The sequence below is a fragment of the Simochromis diagramma genome, unplaced genomic scaffold (assembly GCF_900408965.1).
Source record: "Simochromis diagramma unplaced genomic scaffold, fSimDia1.1 OVJJ01000308.1, whole genome shotgun sequence".
Lineage (NCBI taxonomy): Eukaryota > Metazoa > Chordata > Actinopteri > Cichliformes > Cichlidae > Simochromis > Simochromis diagramma.
In genome coordinates this window covers 4,012,626-4,037,986 of record NW_024386785.1, presented here as the reverse complement: position 1 = coordinate 4,037,986, position 25,361 = coordinate 4,012,626, and the positions used below count along the sequence as shown (strand labels likewise).

General features: G+C 49.3%; 1 protein-coding gene across 2 annotated transcripts in view; it reads right to left on the bottom strand.

The window, feature by feature from the left end:
* The window catches only part of LOC120728103 (nucleolar protein 4-like), an 87,395-nt gene that overhangs the window by 36,620 nt on the left and 25,414 nt on the right, over positions 1-25,361 (bottom strand). For both annotated transcript variants that reach the window (XM_040022817.1, XM_040022818.1), the window contains one exon: positions 8,604-8,754. In XM_040022817.1, coding sequence (XP_039878751.1) covers positions 8,604-8,754 — 151 coding nt within the window. The remainder of the gene's footprint in view (positions 1-8,603; positions 8,755-25,361) is intronic.

Here is a 25,361-nt window from a genome sequence, read left to right as displayed (position 1 = left end):
ACACACACTTTACCAAACTTTATGACCTCGCTGTAAAACTTAACTGCCTGTCACGCTCACCTCCGTCTGTGACGACAGCAAACTCAGCCCAGCTCCTCCACCTGATGGAGTTTTATACTGGAGTCACCCTTACAACAACAACAACAACAACAACAACAACAACAACAACAACAACAGTGCACAAATCAGGAACCAGAATCACAGTTTTAGTTCAAATTAGGCTTCAATGAAGCGCCTTTAGTCTGTACACACACACACACACACACACACACACACACACACACACAGGTAGGTGTGTGTGTGTGTGTGTGAGATAAATGAAACAGTGAAACCACAAAGTTGAGGTGGAAGATAAAATGTGGTCTGATCCTCGATCAAAGACAGGAAGTGGAGATGAAACAGCAGTTCTGTGTGGGCTGAAGCTCGACGCAGGAATCTGACTGTGAGCTCTCTCTTCTCATTGGTGCAGATACAGCACCTCCCATCACCTGGTCCTGATGCACCTGAGGAACAGCGCGACACTCACATGATTCTAACAACCGAAGGCGTCGTTGACACATGAAAGCAGAACCAAGCCATCGTATTCAGAACGAAGTGGACGAGCAGTCCTGGAACCAATCAGAGCTCAGCCTGAGCCCCCGAGACAGGAAGGACAACGACCCCCGAGGACCTCGACCCTCTGTGTCTCACCTCATTACACCAACTTTCATGTCCCTGAAAAAGTTCCTGAGAGTAAAAGCTGCAGAAAGCTTGCGTGGAAGCGGCGCTCGGGGGCGGAGGGAGGACACGAGCGCCGCACTTTGTGTTTGCGTGAATAGATACGACATTGGACAGAGAGAAAAGGAGCGAAGACAACACAACGCCACAAAGGCTGACCCGAGCGTATCATCGCTTCTGTTCACAGAACAATGCCGGAGCGCCGAAGGATGACTGAGCGGCCTCGACTCTGCACGTATTCACGTGTTTTCACACGGCGAGAAGTAAAACATGAACAACGGAGAGCGATGAGGAGGGCGGAGCATTAACACAGGAACATGACGAGCTGGAGCCGAGCGGCTTGGCGGCCTCGAACGACTCATCGGGATAACGGAGGAAGCACGTGTGATGGAGCGACGGGCATCAGTGTCCCGCCGACACAAGCGTGAGCTCTTCACCAACACGCCGCAGCTCAGGAGACATGAGAAACACTGCTGTGACACTGAAGCCGTTTGAACCCCCAACACCTCCGCCCTCAAACACCACCCACCATTTCTGCTGCAGCCGAGGAGTGGAGGTCACATTCAGTGCTCCTAAAATCTCATCAGGACGCCAGCCTCCGCCCACAGCAGCGAGCGGACCAGCACCTGAATGATGGAGCTCGCCACGTCACAATTATTGGTTGGAGATGGACTTCGTCAGGGCTGGCCGTTTGATTTGACGGTGTAAGGGTCGGCGAGCTGAGGGTCGGCGAGCTGAGGGTCTGAACTGAGCCTTTAATGAAATCAGCAGCAGAACAAAAGCATCACAGGCCTTGATGCTCGGACACGCCGCCATCGCCACACACTCGCTGCACGTGTGCGGATTAGACATGACGGCGTGACCTCGTCCTTCAGCTCGTTACACCCCGCCCCCCCTTCCTGTCAACCTCCCCCACAGCGCCCCTCACCCACTTCAACAAACAGGTGTTTGTTCACCTGTGTGTGTGTGTGTGTGTGTGTGTGTGTCTGTGTGTGTGTGTGTGTCTCTGTGTGTGTGTGTGTCTGTGTGTGTGTGTGTGTGTCTGTCTCTGTGTGTGTGTGTGTCTGTGTGTGTGTGTGTGTGTGTGTGTCTCTGTGTGTGTGTGTGTGTGTCTGTGTGTGTGTGTGTGTGTCTGTGTGTGTGTGTGTGTGTGTCTCTGTGTGTGTGTCTCTGTGTGTGTGTGTGTCTCTGTGTCTCTGTGTGTGTGTGTCTCTGTGTCTCTGTGTGTGTGTCTCTGTGTCTCTGTGTGTGTGTGTGTGTGTGTGTGTGTCTCTGTGTGTGTGTGTGTCTCTGTGTGTGTGTGTGTGTCTCTGTGTCTCTGTGTGTGTGTGTGTGTGTGTGGGTGGGGGGCTATGTTCCCTCTGAGGGGGGCAGCTGATAACGATGGGTACAAATTTCAGATTGGGACACTTTATGGAGCCAACCTTTGGACGTCCTCTGAACCTGCACCATAAAACAATAAGAACACACACACACACACAGACACACACACACAGACACACACACACACACACACACACACTTTAAGGCAGTGTAATAAAATAAGGAGGCACACCTGGGGGGTGACCTGCGGGGCCTCACAGATAAGAGCGAGGACGGCGTTGTGGACAAACGTTCACCTCGTCTTTACTCGTGCAGTAAATCAGTTGCACAACGAAGACGCCAAAAGTAAGGACGTGGTCAGCAGGAAGCGAGCTCTGACTGCACACGTGCAGAACATCCGCCGTCGTCACCCTCGGGTTCTTCCTCTGCTGGACTTGTGAAACGTGTGATATGAAAATGCGAAATATTTTACATGCAGGTAGCTTCTCCTTTCTCAGGAGTGAAAAAAGCAGCCAATGGCGGCGCGTGTGAGACCGCACAGTCCAGCGATGACTAACACTCCTCCCTGTTACTCAGCATCGCTCTCCACTGCATGAAATCAGACGGAGACTGAAAACAGTCTCGTCTGTGACAGGGCGAAGGTCACAGGAGCGTTCGGAGGGGAACGGCGAATCTGCAGACAGGCCTTCCCCCGGAGCAGCCCGAGGTCAGGCAGATGTGAGACCGCCTCTATCGCTCGCCGAAGACGACAGAGAGCAGAACAACAACCGGTCGAGGTTTCCGGCTCCCGGGTTCAGCGTGATGTTCTCCGTCACATAAAAACCAGAAAAGATGGCCGTCAGCCGCACGCTGCCACGTGTTAGCAGCGCCTCCATGAAAGGCTGGAGCTCCGCCTTCTGTTAGTGACTTCACAGCAGCCATGTTATTGGTCACACGATGCCATTCAAAATTCTGGCAGCTACAGCCGCCCGTGTCCCAATCCACCTGTCAGTCACAGAGGCCACGCCCCTGATGATGCAAACAGGCGAGTTGGTGGTTTGTTGGTTTCTCTGCCTGACACTGCTCAGAGCAGCTGATCCATCTCTGCTCCATCACAGAGTGATGAAGAGTCCTCTGAGCAGTGAATCTGACACATTTTCCATCAGCTTTCTGTTCTATTAGTGACGTCTGCGTTTCCCAGAATCCTCTCATCAGTGACCCGAGCGCTGCTTTCAGCCTCAGAGTGAGCGCCACAATAATGGGCTGGGAAAATTGCAACGCCGCTGCAAACCCCATTAGGCCATTTCCACAAAACGCTCCACATCCCACAGTGCAGCACGCACGCACACACACGCACGCACGCACACACACACACACCAGGCTGCAAGCCCACGCCGCTCTGAGAGCTCAGCAGGTTTAGTCAGACGCTTGTTTAAAGAGTGTCGAGTCTCGAGCAGAGCTCATTACAGGCAAGCAGGAGGCTGCAGCTAATTACTCACACACACACACACACACACACACACACACACACACACACACCTCTATACAGACAATACAAACATGTCAACAGGTTGTGCTCAGACACAGCAGGAGCTCATTCCAGCCTAACAAAGTGTGTGTGTGTGTGTGTTTGGGGAGGAGCTAATATTAATTGCACAGCCTCTTAGCATGTTTTAGTTTCAAGGTGTGTGTGTATTAATAATTAAGCAGTGACTGTAGCCGGCACAGCAGAGACACACACACACACACACACACACACACACACACACACACACACACAATTACAACATTTTGAACTCTTCGTCTTGATTGATTTCTTCTCCTCTTTGTGTTTTAACATTAGTTTTTTAGTTATTTTCACTGCGTTGAGGCGGGTCGCTCCTCCACGATGTTTCCAGCGCGTCTGCTCCCCGAGCTGAGCACCATCTGAGCTGTGCTACCGACCGGAGCCTGCTCCCTGCTTTGGCCCTGCGAGCGTCAGCCTGAATAACCTGCAGCAGCTTCGTGCCTGTGACGCAGAGCGCCACCGCCCTGATGTTTGACCATTCACTGAAGGAAACTTCACAGAGTGCATTCTGGGTAGACCTCAGGCTTCTATCAGGAGTCTCAGAGTCTGCAGCTGATACCAGGATGGTTCCTGCTGTGGCAAAAGCGCCTTCTGAAGTTTCCTCCAGTGAATGATCGGAAACAGATCAAAGACGGAGCTGAACAAATCTGATCTGTCCATCGAGGCTCCTGCAGCGCTCCGATCGCCCTGCAGTTTATACAGGAAATGTCTCGATGCGCCGGGCTCCACCAGGGGAGGAGGTACGCAGGATTTAATCTAATGCGCCTTCCTCTGCTCTGCCTCCAATTCATGCCTGACCTCCACCCTCAATCCATCCTGCACCCTCATCCTCAGACTGCCCCCCCCAGCTTGATTGCAGTGAAGGAGGAGGGGGTCAAAGTCATCCTGTCACTTGTTTGCACCGGCCTACTTTCCCGCTGCGCCACTGACCAGGCAGAGGGGAACGGATGTGTACACACACACGGAGGTGAACTCTGCTCCTCGTCACTGTTCATCCTGCCCGTCCTCCTCACAGCTCACCTGTCCCACTGTCCTACCTGTCCATCCCCCTCCCTGGACACAGCAAAGGCAGTCTCTCAGCATCGAGGACACCAACTAGGAAACATAACCACTAAAACAACCACAGCCAGACAAAAGGAAGAGGAGGTGAAATATTAGGAGCAAGTGCAGCACAGATGATATCTAGGCTCCTTAACTCCAGCAGTCCTCGTGTCAGTGAGCATCTGCAAACTGAGGCCTAAATAACTGCTTTTCTAATCCGCTTTGTTACACAGGATAGCGTGAAAACGTCGCTTCCACTCGATTTTCTCCTCAGTCAGAGACACAAATGTCTTTGAGCGCTCGTCTCGCTCGTGCAGGACGCTGCACAGTCTGACAGGTACAACAGCTGGCAGGAAGGAGAAGCCGTCCCCTTACTGGGCACTGAAGTGTCGGAGTGTTTGATAATGATCGTAAAACAGCGACTCAGCCGTGGATCTGTCGTGGCAGTAAAAGCAGTTTGATCATTCTGAGCTGTCTTCATGTTTCATGGTGAGGTTGGTTCCACTCTCAGGAGGATCAATAAGATCAGCTGCTCTTTGTTGCTGAAGAACAACATGAAGCTGTGCAGCAACTTCACAAAAAAGGGAAACTTTACTGGAACATCTGTAACAGCAGCAGCTTCCACCTCAGTGTGTCATGTGATCAATATGTTGGCTCCTCGGGTTCATGCTCTCCCTTCCTCCTCCTGATGTCACTCTCATCCTCCCTCCTGCCCCGTCTCCATTCCCCTCTCCACCCTCAGCTCGTCCCCTTTGAAGAGGATCTGTGATGTCAACTCCATCTCCTGACGAGCCCTCTTCATCCCCATCCTCCAGCCAGGGGGCGGGTCAGCAGAGCAGAGGATCTGGTGTGGATGTGGCTTTGGGGGAGGGATGAAGAGGACGCTTAGCAGCCAGAAACGAGAGGCAGTTGAGGGGCCACTTATGAGGGGGAAGCACTCCCCTCGGAGGAAGCGCGACGTGGAGAGGGCAGCAGCCTCTCAGAGAGCGCCGCAGATGACCGAGAGCTCAGGCCGTGGTCGTCTCCTCCAGCAGCAGCTGAATAAATTTACACAGACAGCCCGAGTCGAGGTTAACGCTGCTGCAGAGCTGCTCCGCCACCGGCTCTCATATCACAACTGTCAGAAACAAACAGCTGGATGGAGCCCACGCTCTGGACCTCAGGGCACGACTGTCCTGACAGAGCCCGCAATCACCAACATGATTAATTCATACAACACACGACGAATGACACGTTCTTTACACGCCTGCGTTTGTACTCAGGGTTTCATGTTGGTTTCATCAGGACATCGTGCTGCTGCTTTCTTTAAACTCAGTCACCCACTAACCATGGCTGAGTCTAAGTAGTGAGAAATGGTACATAGTAGCTTATTTCAGACTCTTTGTTAATCTGATGCCTCCAACCTCCCGCTGAGATACCGCACGTGCTCGCTGGCTGCTTCGTGCAATCGTCTGTCGACGCTCGTTTTTCCTGAACACGTCGGCCGGCCTCGGCGGCAGGTGTCAAACCGTCAGTCTGGACCAATCGTGAAAGCTCTCCACGTCAGCCGTAAAGCCGAGCAGAGGAGAAAAGAAGTCGAGGTGGCGCTCAGAAGCTTTTAAAGGTGATTTACTGGCTGCTCCTGAACACGGCGGGCGCTCCGTCTGCAGTGCAGAAACAAGCTGATGGCTCGCTGCTGAGGAAACGCCCACCTGATATTAACACGGCAAGTTGGATCAAGCGCAAGCTGTTTGGCTGCAGCTCCTCCATCTCCTCGCCATCAGAGCAAAGAGCGGCTGCTGAGCGCCGACGCCGCTCGCAGCAACACGAGTTTAAAATAGTGGCACTTTCACGTTAAAGAGCAGCTCCATGAGAGTGTAGAAGCAGCAGGAGACCGCCGCTGCTCTTAGACACCTTTACAGGGCGCCGGGGGCGGGGCCGTGATAACAATTGCACAGCTCTCCTGATGGTAAACTGACAGGAAGCACACGGACGGGCCTCGCACTGACGTGAAAGACGATCAGGATTTCTCCATTTTTTAAAGAAGATGGCGATCGGAGCCCCCCCCCCGTCTGAGCGTGTTGGAGATTCCTGGTGTGCGCTAGAGGCCGGGGGGGGCTTTCTGCCCGCTTCCCTCTTGGATCGGACTCTAGCAGGAAGCCACTTCACCCTCGCCGCTCCTCTGAGTGCGGTGGCATTTGGACGCCTACGCCGCTGCTCTGGCGTCTATGCGAGGTGCAGGCAGCACACTGACCTTTGAATAACAAGGCCCTGTACACTCCGCCACCCACTGAAGGCTCACAGCTCGCCGCCTCCAGCTGGCTCTCTCCCACAATGCAATGCTCTCCAAACAGTCCCACCACCAGCACCACAGACACAGGCGAAACAGGGACTGTAGCGCTGATGATGCTTCCACCTGCGCGCCTCATTGGTTGGTGGATTTTATTTTATTATGACATCACGCATCAAACAATATGCTAACAGCTAACCTGAGCAGAACTCAGCGCGGCGGCGTCTCCAAGAAACAGCGTGAAAAATGATCATCATCGTCCCTGCACGTTACAGCACCTCGTTAACCTTTCTAATAAGGACAGCAGGCACCGACTTCCTGTCCAGGCCCCTGACTTCCTGTCTGATCAAATACACACTGCATGATAATGATGGAGCCCACAGGGACAATATACTACTGTTGCATATACCACAGAGCAGAGGTGTCAAACATAAGGCCCGGGGACCATTATTGGCCTGGCAAAGAATCCATTCTGGCCCCGTCTTTAAAGTGAAGAAGAGAATAAATTTAGACGGTAAAATAATGACCTCCAATCCACGCCGCACCCAATAATCGTGGACGGGGTAAATAGATACAGAAATAGATGCACAGTAAAGCAGAAATCGGTCCACTAAAGATCAAAGTGTGTTAGAGCGCAAACATCTCAGTTTACACAAAGTTACGTTTATTGTGATGTTACTGTTTGGAAAAAGCCACGATTAAGTGTTTAATCACAAACATGTTTCCTCCTCCTGCAGCAAAGAGGCCAGACTGATGAAGATCAGCCACCCTCCTCACATCAGACTCAGGGTTCAGTGCTGTGTATTGATGAGCCGCGCACACACGCACAGGCTTGCAGGTAATTGCTGTATTCTTGCAGCATTAGGAGACGAGTGTCTTCAAAGTGAGCGCTCCTCACAGCAGGACGCCTGTCAGCAGGAGGACCTATTAAAGGAGTAACGTGAAAGAGGAGGTGAAGGTGAAGGTGCGAGACAGACAAACTCCTCGAGGATGTTTCAGCCACATCACTCCCAGAGTACCTGCGAGACACCAGGCTGCTCCGTCACACTGAGGATGAAGCTTTCACGTTGTTTCTAATGAATAAAGTTCCTGTTTGGTTTAAGGTCTCTGCTGAAGTCTGAGGACGCCAGCGTGTTAGCTTAGCACGGCCGGAACAAAAAGCTGAATGTTGCCGACTTCCACCTGAAGTTTCTACACGTCCTCGTCTTCAGCAGCTCTCAAAACTACACAATCGTCTTCAGGTGGAAGAAGGCGTTATTTGGTCTTTCAGGTGGGCGTAGCTCAAAGTGATGTCAGAACAACTGCACAGGTGTGAGAGGATCATGTGACTGCTGCACTGGCTTCAAACACACCAATCATAGCAAGCCTCTAAAACATCCTCAGTTTCCCCGTTAGGACGGCCCACCTGTGGAAGGCTTCCTGTTTCCTATCACTTTACTCAGCAGCAGACGGAGCCGGCGCACCGCCGTCACACGAGGTGACGCAGGAGAAGCTTCAGCGAGATGTTTCAGCGCAGCACATTATCTGGTGTGACCTCCTGAACCTGCTGCAGGGATTAACAGCAGTGAACACAACAGGAGCTTTTCTCTCTGATCACCATCTGCTGTGTCCACACATGCATGTTTCAGATAATCCGCACGCCTTCAAAGGAAACCTACACATCATCTCCACAAACGCAGCGCCGGGCGGGCATGACGCCGCTCTTACCGTCGTCCTCTTTGCTGTGGGCGTTCTGCGGACTGTGGCGCATCCTCTCTCCGCGGCTCGATGGGCTCAGGTCTGACGCTGCTCCCAGATCGGCTGCTAGCCACGTGGGCTCGCTCATCTCGGCCTCCTCGCTGCTCACTGAACTGTCATCCTGAGAAACACAGACACAGCACGGTCACACATCCAGCCTCAGCCAATCGCGTTCGCAAACCAAGCACAGCTACATGTAGTGATGCGTGCACCGCTGCAAACGAGGCTTTGGTGTAAAGTACTGCTGACATTTACAGAGACGGGAATATTTAAGAATACACAGGAAATCAGCAGCATCAGCGGCGTCGATGCATCGGTGCATCAGCCTGACGAGAAAAACATACTGAAGCTACAAAAAATAAACATCTGGAATAATAAAATCTGAAGTAATCCAACTGTGGGAACGACCAAAATCGAAAGAAGCAAAAACTAAACTTCTACCTAGGACTCGGCGATATGACCCCAAATTCATATCTCGATATTCTTTAGCTGGATGGCGATATACGATATATATCTCGATATTTTTTTAAGCCATAAAGTAAGAACAAACAGAGTTCTTAGTCAAAGCTGTGTCCCAGATGTCACACGGGCACTTTTATTAACATACAGATGCAAATGAAAAAAACTACTCAAAAATAAATTATGAGCCTTCATTAAATAATAATGCTCCATAAATAAAAGAAAACAATGTTGTTTTTGTGCATAACAAAGAGCTCACAACTGTGCAGTGAAAATGTAAACTAACAGACGCTGAGCACAATAACAAAGATTTCACAGCAGCTCTGTTCCCAACTTCTACTGCGCGACTGACAGCCTGGAGTTTGAAATCCTCTTCGTAACCGTGTCTCTTACAGGTGCCATTTATCGTCCTTATATGCACACAATACGGTAATATTACGCTGAAGCACAGTACGTATCACTCCGCGAGGCTCCTCGGTAGCCGTAATGCTCCAACAATCCATCAAGCGCTGCGGCTCCATCGCTTACCAAAGTCGTACTAAACATTTTTTGACAGATTGCTGAGCGTCGTGCAGCTGATACAATCGGTTCGTGGCCATCAAGCACAACCAGAATTCATCCATAAGGCGCGCTGTCAACCTTTGAGAGAATGAAAGGATTTTAGGCCGTGCAGCACCTCTGGGCTGCATGGCGTTAGTGTGGTTAGCTCGTTAGTGTGGTTAGCTCGTTAGCGTGATTAGCTCGTTAGCATGGTTAGCTCGTTAGCGTGGTTAGCTCGTTAGCGCGGTTAGCTCGTTAGCGTGATTAGCTCGTTAGCGCGGTTAGCTCGTTAACACGTTGACGCCGTCCAGCCCCACGCACGGAGCGATGCGCAGTAACTCGTTAACGGAGATTTGCCGTGTCCATCTTGTCGCTGCCTGCAGGTGAAGCTATGGGGGAGGAGGGGGAGCTGTGTTCAGTGAAGGAGAGGCGAGGCCGAGTAACGTTGCGTAAAGACAAAAGTGGATGAAAGAGAGGCAAACTTGTGGCTCCACAACTATAATTATAACGTAACATAGACTATATCGATATAAAGGATATTGTCACATCTTATATCTCGTATAAAAATATATCGATATTTTTAAAAAACTCGATATATCGCCCAGCCCTAATTCTACCCGTGTGTTCTGGCTCTCTCCCAAAGCAGCTTTGCAAGAGTCACAGTTTGAAATAATCCTTCTTTAACTCACACTGAGCCCCCCTGCAGCTGCTCACTTCATCCTCTGTCTGAAACAAGCTGATTTAGCTCCTCCTCCTCCAAGAAAACTTTCTCCCCATTGGCTGCCCCTCACAAAGCGAGTTTATGCGAGCATCCAGCCCTGAAGCAGGTGATCCATGACGGGAGATCAGGAGGAGTTTAAGTTAAAGTGTTGCTTTAAGAAGAACTGTTCATTAAAGTTTGTCTGCAAACTTAAAGCAGACGACTGGTTCAAGCTTCATGACGAACGAGCTCTGAGTAAATGACACGCGTCACTTTGTGTTTCCCTTTTACTTTAAATTGACACCACATCATCAGAGAAACTGAATCTGAGATCCAGGAACAAGCAGGCAGGTTTCGGTCCATCTCCACATCAACAAATATTCTTGGCGTCTTCTGTAACGGATGAAAGATGGAAATAGATGAGGATCACACACGTTTCCTCTCAGCCGACGATGCATCGTTAGTGACACAAACCAATCTAAAGATTTATTAGAGAAAAACAAGAAACAGCCCCCAAGCAGGACGTGTGTCACGAGTCACGTCTGTGATCTCCACGAGCACACACACCTCGCCAATGAGCTGCTCCGCCTCCCTGCTGATAACCCACAGCACTCTGCATGCCTGTTTAAAGTCACCTGGATGAATCAAACTGTGTTTACCTACCGTTTGAAACCGTTTTTAATCTCTTTATTTGCCTCTTTGTCGATGTGAGCATCCGTGGGATCCACCATGACGCCCGCTCCCGCGGTTTAACCCAAACATCAGAGCAAACAGCGAGCAGGAGGCGAGAGCGAGACGCCAAATCAAACAACACGAGCAGCACCTGCAGGCCTCGCCAGCAGCACCAGCGGCATGCCGACGTTTCTCTGAGCTGTTTTTCCTCCACCTCAAATACTCAAATACTCCTCGGCTCAGGCGGAGAACGCTGGGAAACACAGCAGATCTCATTAAACTATTATTAATATTACAATCCTGCTTATTCTGATTTTTTAAAATGGTCACAGACCGTGTCTTTGGACATCAAGCCTTTAAGACCTACCAAAGTCCGCCAGAGCTTATCTTTGTATTTTTACAGGCTGTAGTGCCGTTTTTCGGAGCATTTCAAGTTGCTATACATCAATACAACCATTACATCCCAAATGTTAATAATATGTATGCATTAGGTCCATAGTAACTCCGTAAATTGCAAAAAAGCGGAATAAACTTCTAAAAACACCAGCATATCTCTGTAGGAAAAAACTACATTTCCCGTGAAAATGACGTCACTTCCGGTTTCGGGCAGGTAAAGGCGGACGTGCGATAGTTCGCGCTGACATCTGTTCCAATGTAGGAAGTGTTATGAACAGCTGATCAGATCAGCAAACATGTTTCTGGAATATTATGTTTTTGTTGCTGCAAGTGCTTTTTATGCAGTTTTTGCAAAGCTATATGTGGAAGGAAACCGTGACCGAGGGCAAGCTGATGGCATAAGATGTAAGTACAACTCCTCTGGTTTCATATGCAAAAACTATTGCGCTAGCTCACGTGGTTGCAGTGCTGCCGGGATTTAAAAATACTTAGAGCGCGCCCCCTGAAAGGATGAGATCGCGTATACGAGGAGCACAAACGAGCTTCCTCTGAGAGCGTCCGGGTCGGCCTTCAAGCTCGGCCGCTCAGGAGGAACTCATCCACACTGAAGGGAGGCAGCTGAGATGTTTCCACGCTGATAGCTCCCAGGTGAGGTGTTTCTGGGAGGTTCTTGGAAGGAGACCAGAAGCAGAGCCAGGGGCTGCTTCCAGAAGAGCTGGAGGATGGAGACTCCTGCCCTAATGTGCTGTTAGACAGCGGACAGGTGGAAGCGTGAGCTGCCAGGTTATGACCACCTCGCTGGGTGGTGACGCTGAGGCGTTTCGACCCACTCTTACAAATGCTTTCACGCTCCGAGCCCGACGTGAAAGTCAGATTTATTGGGATCCAAACAGCGAGCGTGTGCCCACACAGTGCCACGTTATGTGAGGCGGTTCGAGTCTCGTTATATTTTAATGAGATGATTATTAGCTTTGCCTGTCAGCAGCGAAGCTACTCCTGACTGTGTCCCAGCCATCAAACACACGTGCAAAGCTGGAATCAGCATCTCAGCATCCCGGCGTTTTCCATAATTAGATCTCAGGCACTACGACCGCCTTTTCTTGTTACGGACATATTCAAGGAGACGACAGACAACAAGCCAAGAAGGTTGATGTTCTACAAACTGAGGCGAGGAGCAGAGACCTCAGAAACATCGCAGTGACGTCAAAACTCGGAGCAGGAACACGATGCATAAAATGTTGAGCTAATAACGAGACAGCAGAACACGAATGACGTAAAGCCAACAACACAGATGCAAACGCACAAACACACGGGTTATTCCTGCGTGCTGCTAAAACATAGATGCATTCATATAAATGTAGTTCTGTATCTGCATTGATTCACGTGACGCGGTTAGCATTGACTGCTCTAAAGTGTTCCCACAGAAGGCAGGTCGAGGTGCAGGCAGAGTTTAAACTGAGATGTTTAGATCTAAGGAATCAATCTCAGCTGCTTCGCACAGAAAATGAAAAAGCTTTCACGCACTCAGGATGAATGAAGCAAAAAGGGCTTCAATAAATATTAGTGGGCTTGTATTTAATATTCACCTGAGTGGAAATGAAACTTTAAGAGGTCACGGTGCTCTCCTCACTCACAGAGCCGCTGTTGATAAGATGATGAGGGCCAAGAAGCAGCGGTGAGCGTGTATCTGGGCTTTTGGAGCTAAATCAGAGCGTTAGAGGAAATAAAGCTGATGCACTTTGTGCTGCGGCTGCATAATGAAATAAAACGGTGAAACACTGCAGGGGAATCCAGGGTTTCCATTTAAAGATGCAGTCTGTGCGACCGCTGCAGCTCCTGCATGAGTCTGTGTGGCAGCACCGACCCACATCTGTCTGTTAACGACAGCTCTCGGAGGAGGAGTTTCCCCGGGCTCGTCGCGCTGGATTAACATCCTCGCCGCAGACGCCACGACTGCACACGCTCACTGGAAGCAGCCCAGCTACACAGGGGGAAGTCCCTGCACGCCGCTGACACACATACAAGAAGGCTCGCTCTGCTGATGTCACTGAGCTCTCAGGTGACTGACAGTTCAGCTCCTCCCACAGGACCTTTATACACATCCAGCTTTCCGCAGGATCTGGGCGATGTGCACAGACAGGAAGTTGTGTCTCTGACTCTCTGTGTGCCATCAAGCAGCAAAAGAATGAAGCCAGTATAAAAGCACCCAAACCTGCAGTTCCTCTGACAGCCAACAGAGGCAGCACTGAGTCAGTCCCATGTTCAATGTTTACAGTACAAACTGTTTCTATAGATCATTTCCTGCCTTCACCTGTACGAGAGCAGAATGCTAACATAACTCACCTGCTGACAAGATAAGGGGCGTGGCCCCCTGTGGTGACACAGGTAGCTGCTAGGCTAAGCTGGACCTGTGGACCGCGTTTGTGCTGTTGAAGCTTTTTGGAGCATTTTAATTAAAGATGGAACAATCACAGTGCGGCGTCTTTGAAAGGTTAAAGGTCGCTCCAGATTTCTCTTCCCGTCAGCAAATCCAACAAAATCATGGAAGTAAAAATCCGTGTCCTGTGTGAGGGCTGCAACTCCTGCCTTTGGCTGAAGGTCGTGATCCTGCATCTATGACGTCAGCAGCCTAACGCTAACGTGGATTTGTGTAGTTTTTGTTGTTGTTGCTCACACTGGAAATCACTACAGGACAAGTTTGTATCTAACCCGAACTGCTTCTTCTCCTTGTGTGTGTGTTGTTTATTAATGTTCTCAGTAATGAGACGTCCTCATTTCCATACAAATGAACTCGAGCGCTCCTGCCTGATAGATACACTGAAACAGGGTTTGGAGCCATCGCACAAACTCAATAACACACTTTAACCTCTGCGTCCATGCTCAGACCGACATCTGCCTTTCCTTCTGTCTGCTTTTTAACAAATCTGTCATATTTACTATGTTAACATTAAACAGATCAGACGTTTATGATCCGAGTGCCTCAATGCTAACGTCACCACCCACTGGCTCCCAGCAAAACACCGACTCACACACAGTCCAACACTCCACACAAGCTAACAGCTAAAGAGGCTTTACACAGGGTTGAGACAGAGAGCACAGTACAGTTAGCCAGCTAGCTGCCAAGTTAGGCAGGTAGCAATTTGTCTACATTGGCATAGAAGCTAGCTAAAATTAGCCACTGGAGACCTGACTCGCGGAGGGCACTCCATTCACTGTTATAAGCAAATTTTAGCTAATAGCAGCAAGCACTGTAGCACTGTTTTCTTACACAGATAAAAAGACACTAAAGTCAAATTTGGTCAAAGACTTTTTTCCACCACATCATATCACTTCATTTCATATGCTAGCCTTAGCCTGCTCATTAACGCTACAGCAGGTAAGCTAACACAAGTAGCTAACTTTAGCTGTTTGACCCACGAGAATAACTGCGTCAGTCTCATTAAGACCTTCAAATTATAGAGAATTGATGGTTTTCAGGATCAGATCCGACCCTTAACTGTCTGTTTTAGGGCTAGCTGGTTAATGACCAACATGGATGAGCTACAAACCATCCCACACAGAATAAAGTAATCCAATGATTCTCCATCACTACGAGAGATGTTGAACAAAAAATGTTCAGAAAAACCAAACTGAGCCCAGACTCAACATGGCGATGATGACGAGGAGGACTGAAGATTATGAGAGGTGTAAAAACAGTATAGTGCACCTCAGATGAATAATTAACAGCCTCCTTCCTCTATTGTCTATTTTTAACAGGAAAGGAGAAAAGTGAGAGAAGCAGCGAGAACCTTAACTTCCACCAAAGAACAACGGAGGCGGCTTAGAGAAACTGAGGAAGAGGAGGAGGAAGCATGATTGCTCCACAGCAGGCAAGCACACCTGTGGTTTAAAGTAAGGATGCAAACTAAAAACTGACCAACACGTCCCATCAGAAACACCTCCATGGGTCGTTACAGATGGCAGGAAACGAGAGATTAACTCCGAGTAACGGAAGACGAAGAGGAGGAGAAAGTGGAGAGGAAGGAGGTGAGCTTTGGAGAACGAATCGGACAGAGGAGATTAAAATGAGACGTTTCGGAGACGAGAGCAGCTGAAGCTGTGAAGGATGTGAGGATGAGGAGGGTGAGAGGAGCATGTGAAGGTTTGAAAGAAGAGGGAGCAGGAGGTGGTGAGGAGGAGCAAATGAGGAAGATGTGGTGTAAATCATTATTTCTGAGGCTCCGGGTTTCTCGACCCACAGCCCTTCCTCGTCCCTGCAGAGATCAGTTAGTGGAAAATAAATTATTGCATCCTGAAACATTTCCTCCTGTAAACCAAGCCGAGCGTCCAGCTGTCGCCCAGCAACCGCGCTGCTTCTCATCCGTTTCTGTCCGTGTGCTCATCCCAACAATGCTAACCACATCTTTGTGTCTGCACGAAGGGAACAGTGACGGCAGCGCACGACACGACCTCTGCAGAGCGCAGCAGGTCAGCCAGTCAGCCTCGATTTTACACCAAACCAGCATCTAAGACCCATTTGAAACACATTCTTCACTCTTCCCATATCCTGAAGCTGAGAGGCCTTCGTCTTCATCGTTAGCGCTGCCACAGCAACCATCAGGATGTTCTGCTGTTCGTGGAAAAAGCAGGAAACTGCTGAGACTTTGTTGACAGCTGACCTGTCACCTGTTCAGGTCACCTGCTGCACGTTGTGTTCGTGCTGATGGTTTCAGGTTTGACGGTTAGACCAACGTTAGCCTGAGTATGGAGAAGGCCCTGTAACAGCGTCTCTTCCTGTTCTTCTTCTTCTGTGGTATTTGTGACTACTTGAATTGACTTTATTATTGACTTCTCTGTTTGTTCCAGCATTACAGACCAACAAATGATCTCACTATTCCCGTTCCTCCACCTCAGAGGAAGCAAACATTCCTCACACTCCTCGGTAACGGGACACCAGGTGTCTGAACTACAACTTCCAGAAGAAAAACTACAAAATCTCACTTGACCGCCACGATGTTCCAGCAGGTGACATGATGGAGCCCGTGTTATAAACTGGATCTCTGTGTTTTCCTTCAGGGTCCTGAGTCTCTTTTGTCCACTTCCTCCCTGAACTCTGGAAACCATCACTGACAGCAGCCTGCTTCACTGTGGGAGTAAAATTAGAAACCAGAGCTGTACCAGCCACACATTACTGTGTGTGTACAAGTGCTCAGATGGCTGGTTTTCATGTGTGTGTTTCCAGAGCAGAGCAGCCGGATCTGCTCCGAAGCCTTTGCTAAGCTAATCGAGTTAGCCACCGGACAAACGGAAGGAAAGGCCTCGTCCTGTCGGAGCTCATCTCCTCTGTTCCCAGCACATCCCTGCTTTCAGGAATCTCTGTCTTCCCAAACATTTGGCCCTTTCAGACAGACACGAAGACGGATGCAGGTTTTATTTAGAAACCTAACGAGAATCAGCGCAGATGTTTGTTACTGCCACACTCTGTGGCTGTGCTCAGGTTTCATGTACCAAATGATCATTAGCCAGTCAGCAACAAACAGCAGAAAGAGAGCGCGGAACGACGATGTATGTTACATTTATATTACATATATAAGTAATTGTAGTTTATGATGATAGTCGGTGGAAAAACTGCAAGGTTTGGGTGTGACGATCTGATTGGACAGTTAAGGTTAAAGACGACGGCTGGTCTGGGGTCAGGGTTAGGGTCAGGGTGCTGCTGCACCAGGAGAGCACCAAGCTGTTCCCAAAACACCACTATGTGCATTAAAGGTGTTTAAACAGAAGTGTTGTAGCTCCAGCTCCACCGGATAATGACTGTGCTGTGGCCATGATGACCTCATCAAACGCCTCGCCGCTCACTCGCCGAGGACACGTAGAGAAGACGTACTCGTAACCTGACCCTCCGCGTTAGACCTGACGGTCTTTCACCTGGATGTCACCTGCGGCAGGAACCTCCTGACAGGCGGAGCTGCTGAAGCCGGCTGCCAGCATCCATCACCCACTCACACCCAACGGCCGAGCGTACGGGGAACAGCAGGGTGCATCGTAAATCAGCCGCCGTGGGAATGTTTATACTACAGTTCAACAATCTAATAATAAACCTGGTGATTTCATAAAGGCTTGTTTCATTAACTGACATTAACCTGAGACTGTAAACTGAGCTTAGACAAACACCTGATTATCCTAAATTAGAGATTAATGTCTCAGTGTGTACTCTGACAAACTGATAAGGTCTGTGGAGGCCCTGAGGCACACGCGTGTCTCATCAGTCACACGGTTCCTGAGCAGCAGCCGCCGCCAAACGTGTCCGGCTCACTTCATACAGCACGTTTCACGGTTAAGGAAACAGAAGGAGCTTCCTGCATCACAGACGGTGTTCATCCGACACAGGCTCACTGACAGCAAACCACAAAACAAAGAAACCGGAGCGACCAGAGAACAGGGTGCACAGTGGGTGTGGCCACCTGAACTACCAATGGGAGTGAAGGTTACCTGACACGTGATACAGGAGTAAACAAAGGGTTAAACATGTGGTGACGCTTAATCAGTCACACTTTTCACTGATTGGCTGTAAACAGAAGGTTTGAACAGCAGGTGGGCGTGGCTTCTGTCCCTGACTCGGTAAATCTGCTTTTATTAACCAATCAAAGCACTTTGTTACTACGAGCTACATTCACAGGCATAAGTCGACCCGATCAGGTCTATGTGACATCACAGAGATCCACGAGCTGAAAAAACGGATAATCTGAGTGTTGAGGGACTCACACCGACCGTGTTAACACGAACACACTCCACTGGAACAGACACATGACAAGAACATCTGGATAACAAGTGCACATCTGTTTTTAATGAAAACTGAATCATTCAAATGTTCCCCACACATTTGCGGCGCCGTGCTCCTGTTAAGGATCCACGCCTGCCCCGAGGCCTGACACAGGCGGCTCAAACACACTTAATTAAAAGAAGCATGTCTTCAGATGGAGGACTTGAGCTTATTAATTCAGGTAGTGGGCAGCTTATGTAACACAAAGTCAGGACGATAAGCCGTCCGTCTGGCTGCGCCAACATCGCGAGGGGGCAGCCGTCAAAGTTCCCTGAACCGTCTTTCATGGAGCTTCACTATGAGGAAGACAGAGAACAGGAGCGTTTGTGATGAAGCGGCGGATCGTTTCCTGTCTGACGCTGGAAACACAGACAGGAAGTGATGGAGAATCATTGGATTACTGTGAGCCGCTGACCCGGCTCGTGACCCGAGGGGACCAGGGTCACTTAAAGAAACCACGCCTACCTGAGAGCCAATCACCAAACATCCTTCATCTTTTTATTATTCATGTGGATGAAAACGTCTCTCGTACTGAATTCATTTCAGTCATTTCGTAACATCAAGGAAAAAAAGTTTGTTCTCCAAATAAAATAATTGCTCGGCATGTAATCAGATTACATAATTAAACAGTATCATCCCTGGATGCTCTCAAACAATTGCAGTAAGAAACCGTTATCTTTAACCTCGAAGGAGAGGTCAGAGGTCAAATGGCTTCTTGTCAGTTTTCCACCAGTAAATGACCACGTTGACCTCAGTGGATGAAAGTTGGAGACAGACGAGGATCAGGTCGTGAAGAGCGCCGCCTCACCTCGGCTGCTGAGCTCTGGACTGTGCAAGAAGGCGGAGCTCCAGGTTTGGTGCACAGTGAGATTCTAGGATTTTGATTGGATGTTACTGGGCACGCCCTCGTCCAAACTTCCGGAAGCAAAATGTGTGGATGTGGAGTCGAAACAGTTCAAAAGCTACTGTGATGATTATTAATGATGTTAAATCTGTCAAACACAAAAAGAGCTGCTGCACATTTTATTTTGAAAGGAGTGACGGCTTGTTCCTGTCAGTGCACATCATGTTTGGTACACAAACTGCGCCTCTCTCCTGGCGGAGCGGCCCGACATGAATTTCATTAAGAAAATCAATTAAGGTGGACGTCTCTCGCCTCACACGGAGGGGTGGAGGGGCGGAGGAGGGCGGTGCGCCTCGTTCTTTGTTCTCTTTGTTTTAGAGGCCGCGGTGCTGCAGAGCCGGACCTTCAAGCCCCCCATGTATCTCCCCCTATTGCTGCCTCCCTCCCCCCATCCCTTTACCCATCTCCTCCTGCTGCCCCATCCTGCCAGCTCCTCCTCCATCAACTCTCCATTACCACCTCCCCCACCTCCACAGATTTCCCGTTTTCATCCTGCCCCCACCTCCTCCCCCTCGCTGTCATGTTTGTGGTTTCCACAGAAACTGATGTCTGTTCTAATGATGCTGATTTGATAAAATTCTGATTCCATAAATTTAAGAAACAAGCCTGAAACTACTGGTCACCATCATCATCACCATCATCACCACCACAGGGATCTTCACTCTGCAGCTCGTGCTGACATTTTACTTTATGAGCATGTGCAGCAGGACTGAGAAGAGTTGGTGAACCGAGTGGTTACACCACCACCTCAGTTTGGTTTTTAACGTTACTGTTCATTAACAGAAACATCGAAACGTGCTGAACTTTTAAACACGTGCCAGTTTATCTACGAGTGATGGAGCAGCTGTATTTTGCCTGGTTGTCTCCTCCAGCGTGAACAGGAAGTGGCTCACTGTGGGCGAGGACAAATAAAAAGCGTGTCTGTTGTAACACCAGAAGCTTTGATTTTAGTCTTACTTCCTCATCGTTGTGAAATATACAAAATATTCCACATCTACTAACCAGATGTTTGCTCAGAAGTTGATCGCTGGAGTCACCAGTTTGCCTAGATTTGGGTTTTAATGATGTGAACATGCTGTAATCCATTTCTGACACAAAGGAAAAAAATAGAATCATTTAAAAACAAATCCTTTCATTTAGTAGCTACAACCGCTCCACTCTGGACACGGCAGATTCAGCTGTCCTCATCAATCCCAATGGATGGGTGGATGATAGATGGATTTATGGGTGGAGGATTGGATTGATGGACGGATGAGCGGTCCATCCATATGAGTGGATGGACCACGACGGTCATGACGAAAACACGCAGCTTCAGACGCCACGACCCAGCAGGTGACGTCACGATGGCCGCGTCCTTCAGGAGGGACGTCTCAGCTTTGGCAGAGGTGTGCATGTGCCCAAACTCGGCAGAGAACCGTAACACATTAAACCCGTCGGTTTTAGTCAGAACAGCAGGAGAACATCCCGCCTGCAGCAGGATAAATGAAACCCACTCAGACACAAAGAGCTCGGCTCCGTTTGTGTGCTGAAAGCTGCTTTCAGTGAGTCATCGTCTCGATTGAGCGGTCGCGGTGAAAATCAGTACACTGTGAAGAGGCCGCGGTGCCGAAGGTGCACGGCAGCGTCACCGTAATCGCCGCAGACATCTCACCGCCTCCTGCGACCGAGCAAAGGAAGCAACGCCTAACCGCCGAAGAGGGGCATACAGGAAGTGACGGGAGCCACGTTTAAACGTCGGCTGGACGGACACGTGGCGGAAAAACCGACCGATGCTCAACATCCAGTCCAGCAGCATCCCAAGATCGATGACGGCCGGAGGGAAGAGGATCACCTCTGAACAGAGGGAGAGGGGAAGATATTGATAAGAAGCAACACACACACACACGCACACAATCAGGGTGCAGGCCGGCTGCTCCACTGCAGAATATTGATCGCTCAGAAAACCAGCCTTGAGGAGGAGGAGGTGTGTGTGTGTGTGTGTGTGTGTGTGTGTGTGTGTGTGTGTGTGTGTGTGTGTGTGCGCACATGCGTGTTCATGAACATGTACACACTGTAATGAAGCAGAGGTAGCACAGAGGCAGTGCATGTCTGTCTGCTTCCTGTCTGTCAGCTTATAAAACCCTCACACACGCCGGGATAATCGATGAGCAGCTGCTGACCTTCGCTGAGTTCAGGAGGATGACCCCGGTGATGGTTTCAGTCTGCCGTTATTCTACTGAGCCGAAGGTAAAAAACTAGCCATGAAAACTCACTCCAGCTTCTCAGGGGTGTGTTCTGAGCCCCCTGCTGTACTCTTTGTACACATATGACTGTGTGGCCACTACCAGCTCCACCACCATCATCAAGTTTGCTGACGACACCGTCGTGGTGGGCCTGATCTCTGATAACAACGAGACGGCCTACCTGAAGGAGATTAGGAATCTGGAGAACTGGTGCCAGAGGAACAACCTCCTTCTAAACGTCAGTAAGACAAAGGAGCTGATAGTGGACTTCAGCACTAAGCAGGAGAGGAACTACCAGACCCCCGTCATCAACGAGTGCCCAGTGGAGAGAGTGGACAGCTTCAAATACCTCGGAGTTCACATCACGCAGGACCTGTCATGGTCCTGTCACATCAACACCGTGGTGAAAAAGGCCCGTCAGCGTCTCTACCACCTCAGACGCTTGAGAGACTTCCAACTGCCCTCCAAGGTGCTCAGGAACTTTTACTCCTGCACCATAGAGAGCATCCTGACGGGAAACATCTTAACCTGGTTCGGGAACAGCACCATGCAGGACAGACGAGCTCTACAGAGGGTTGTGCGGTCAGCTGAGCGCACCATCCGCTCCGAGCTCCCTGACCTGCACTCAATCTACAGCAGGCGGTGCTGGACCAAGGCCAGGAAGATCGTGAAGGACCTCAGCCATCCCAACAACAGACTGTTCTCTCTGTTGAGGTCAGGAAAGCGATTCCGCTCCCTGAAGACCAACACAGAGAGACTGAGGAGGAGCTTCTTCCCGCAGGCGATACGGTCTCTCAATCACACCACCACACAGTACTGACCCACACATACAGTTCTTACACACACTGGACATTCTGGACATTGTTTTCACTTCATTACTTAAATCACGCTGCTGTTATTGTGTATATATTTATTTATATTTCTTCATACATTCTTATATAGTTCTATATTGTGTATTTTGTTGTACAGTTATTTTATTTTCAACTTTAATTTATATATTTTATCTTATTCTCCCAGTTAAATTTACCCTTCATTCTAATTTGTGTTGTACAGTAATTTTTCATATTTATTTCCTATCTTATTCATAGCCTTTTCCTTTTTCGTTTTCTTTAGGTCACGAGCAGTTGTCCAAGCATTTCACTACATATCGTACTGTGTATGACTGTGTACGTGACAAATAAAATTTGAATTTGAATTTGAATTTGAGATAAAAACATAAAGTAGACGTCAGATAAGGAGTCATATTGTGTAGTTACATCAAAGGTGCTGAAGGACTGGAGCTGCTGACAGTGGAGCTCGTCACAGACACAAGGAAACGACCTGAAGCAGAATCACATGAAAGCATCAGCCACGCCTCTCCGGTGCAAAAGCTCCTCTGTCGAACCTCACAATAAAGAAAAGGAGGCCGCCACGTTGTTGTCACGACAACAACACCTATGAAGCCTCAAAGTGAAAGCAGCTACAAAAAGAAGGTCATCAGTTCCCTGGAACAACTTAAGAAGGATTCTGACACTCTCCGCCCTACATACCACCGCCTGTACCCAGGGGGCGCTATACCCTCTATATACTCCACAAAGAAGGAGCCCCACTCAGACCCACTGTTAGCAGTACAAAGTCAGCCACCTACAACATTTCAAAACACCACCACCATCCTAGCTCTGCAAACTCCCCCTGGAACTGACGCTTGCATGCTGAGGCAGTGGAGACGGTCAGAGAGCGACTACAACAAGACCCCTGCTTAGAAAACAGAAGCTTCGCCCCGATCACACCTGCACACTGTTACACCACCTTACCTCCATATTTAAATACAACCAGGGCAGTCACAAACAGACACAAACGGGTGGTCATCCAGACTGGGCTTTCATCAAAGAGAAGAAGGTCCGACACCAACGAGGAAGAATCACATCATCATCCCTCATGCAGCAGGTTTATCAGAGACGCTCAGTCTCCAAGCAGGACATCCCAGCACCAGACCCAGCAACACACTCAGACACAAACTGGTCCATCACAAACACAAACTCAACCACGTAGCTGTGCAGAGCTCAGACCTCCACGGCACCAGGCTCAGCTGTACATCTGCATCTAAAGGTCAAAGGTCACTCGCCGGCAGAGTTCCCGCTGTGGCGAACGTGCCTTTAACCGGCTTTGCTGTCAGGCCGTTAGCGACTTCTGTTCTTCCACGTTAACAATCAGCCTCACCCGACCTTTTCCCAAAGCACGCAGAGCGTGTGTCAAACCACCTCCTCCGCCCTTAAAACCACCTTAACTCTGTCTCCCACGGAGACGAGAACCGACGACCTCGCAGAGATGACTCCTCCCACTAAACATGTTGTTTGATGACCATTTGAACAGGTTCTGGGTTTTTGCCCCAGTAGAAGCAGATCGACCTCAGACACACAGTGTGTGTGTGTGTGTGTGTGTGAGTGTGTGTGTCTGTGTGAGTGTGTGTGTGTCTGTGTGAGTGTGTCTGTGTGAGTGTCTGTGTGTGTGTGTGTGTGTGTGTGTGAGTGTCTGTGTCTGTGTGAGTGTGTGTGAGTGTGTGTGTGTGAGTGTGTGTCTGTGTGAGTGTGTGTGAGTGTGTGTGTGTGAGTGTGTGTGAGTGTGTGGGGCTGTGTGAGTGTGTGTGGTGTGTTGTGTGAGTGTGTGTCTGTGTGAGTGTGTGTGAGGTGGTGTGTGAGTGGTGTGTCCGGTGTGAGTTTGTGTGTTGAGTGTGTGTGTGTGTGTCTGGTGAGTTGTTGGAGTGTGTGTGTCTGTGTGAGTGTGTGTGGTGTGTGTGTGGTGTGTTAGGTGTGTGAGTGTGTGTTCGGTGTGTGGTGTGTGTGTGTGGTTGGGGGTGTTCTGTGTCTGTGTGAGTGTGGTGTGTGTGTGTGTGTCTGTGTGAGTGTGTCTGTGTGAGTGTCTGTGTGTGTGTGTGTGTGTGTCCAGGAGCTAAATGACCGAGAGGAACAGAGATGGCAGTGAGGAGGAGGAGCTCTTCTATTCATTTCTACACACACACTGACCTTGTCCTGATATTAGAGAAGCACTGAGTGTGTGTGTGCGTCTGTGTGTGTGGGCATTGTAATGTATGCAGACACATATATAGGTGGACAGTGTGTTACATGTGTGTGGGAGACAGCTATGACACATCTGCTGTTAGAGACAAATCTCCTCGGTCTGCCTGCGTATCGGCGAGTCGGCCGGAGCAACGGCGCTCTGCGTTAAAGGGGCGGGGCAACAGGTGGAGACAGGTGGAACACGATTTCTTAAAGAATGAAACAGGAAGGTTTTCTGTTTGGAAATGTTAGTTTACTTTTATCAGCTTCAGTCTGTTTAGTTGTTATTACATTATCATAACACGGAGGACGTCTGTCCTTCATTACAGGGCTGCAGCTATTGCTTATTTTAGTACTCGATTATTTTAGTAATCGAGTACTCCATCGCGTAACTAATCCTTTTGTCTTATTAACGAGCAATAATAAATAGTCAAAACCAGCTCTTTCAAGATGAACTGCTCACTGGTTTCCAGTTTGGAAATGTCACTGTTTCTTACGTGTGTCTGTGTGTGTCTGTGTGTGTGTGAGTGTCTGTGTGTGTGTCGTGTGTGTGTGTGTGTGTGTGTGCCTTTAAAGGAGAACAGCACGTCAGCGTTTGCCGTGTTTATTTTTATCAGCTCGTGAACATTTTTAATGACATTTAGCTGAGACAATATTTTATTTCAGCTTCAATCTGACATAAATCTGGCCCGGCACACCCCGCGCCCACCTTTACACTCGGCCCTGTTCGCTTCCATGTAAAACAGGACGTCGGCCTTCAGCTGAGCGACTCACAGAACAAGTCCTTCCTGTTTTGTCTTTTTTAAAATAAACACAGAAAGCTGGAGTTAAACTCTGGTGCTGCAGTTTCACTCTCATCTGTGTCCAGCTCACTGGTTACATGTGAAACAGAAGCTGCTTCGGTGGATCTCCACGTTTCTCTCAGAGCAGATGGAGACAGTCATTGGAGACACAACCAGAGGCTGACGAGGATGAAACAAGGCGAGTAATTCAGAAAT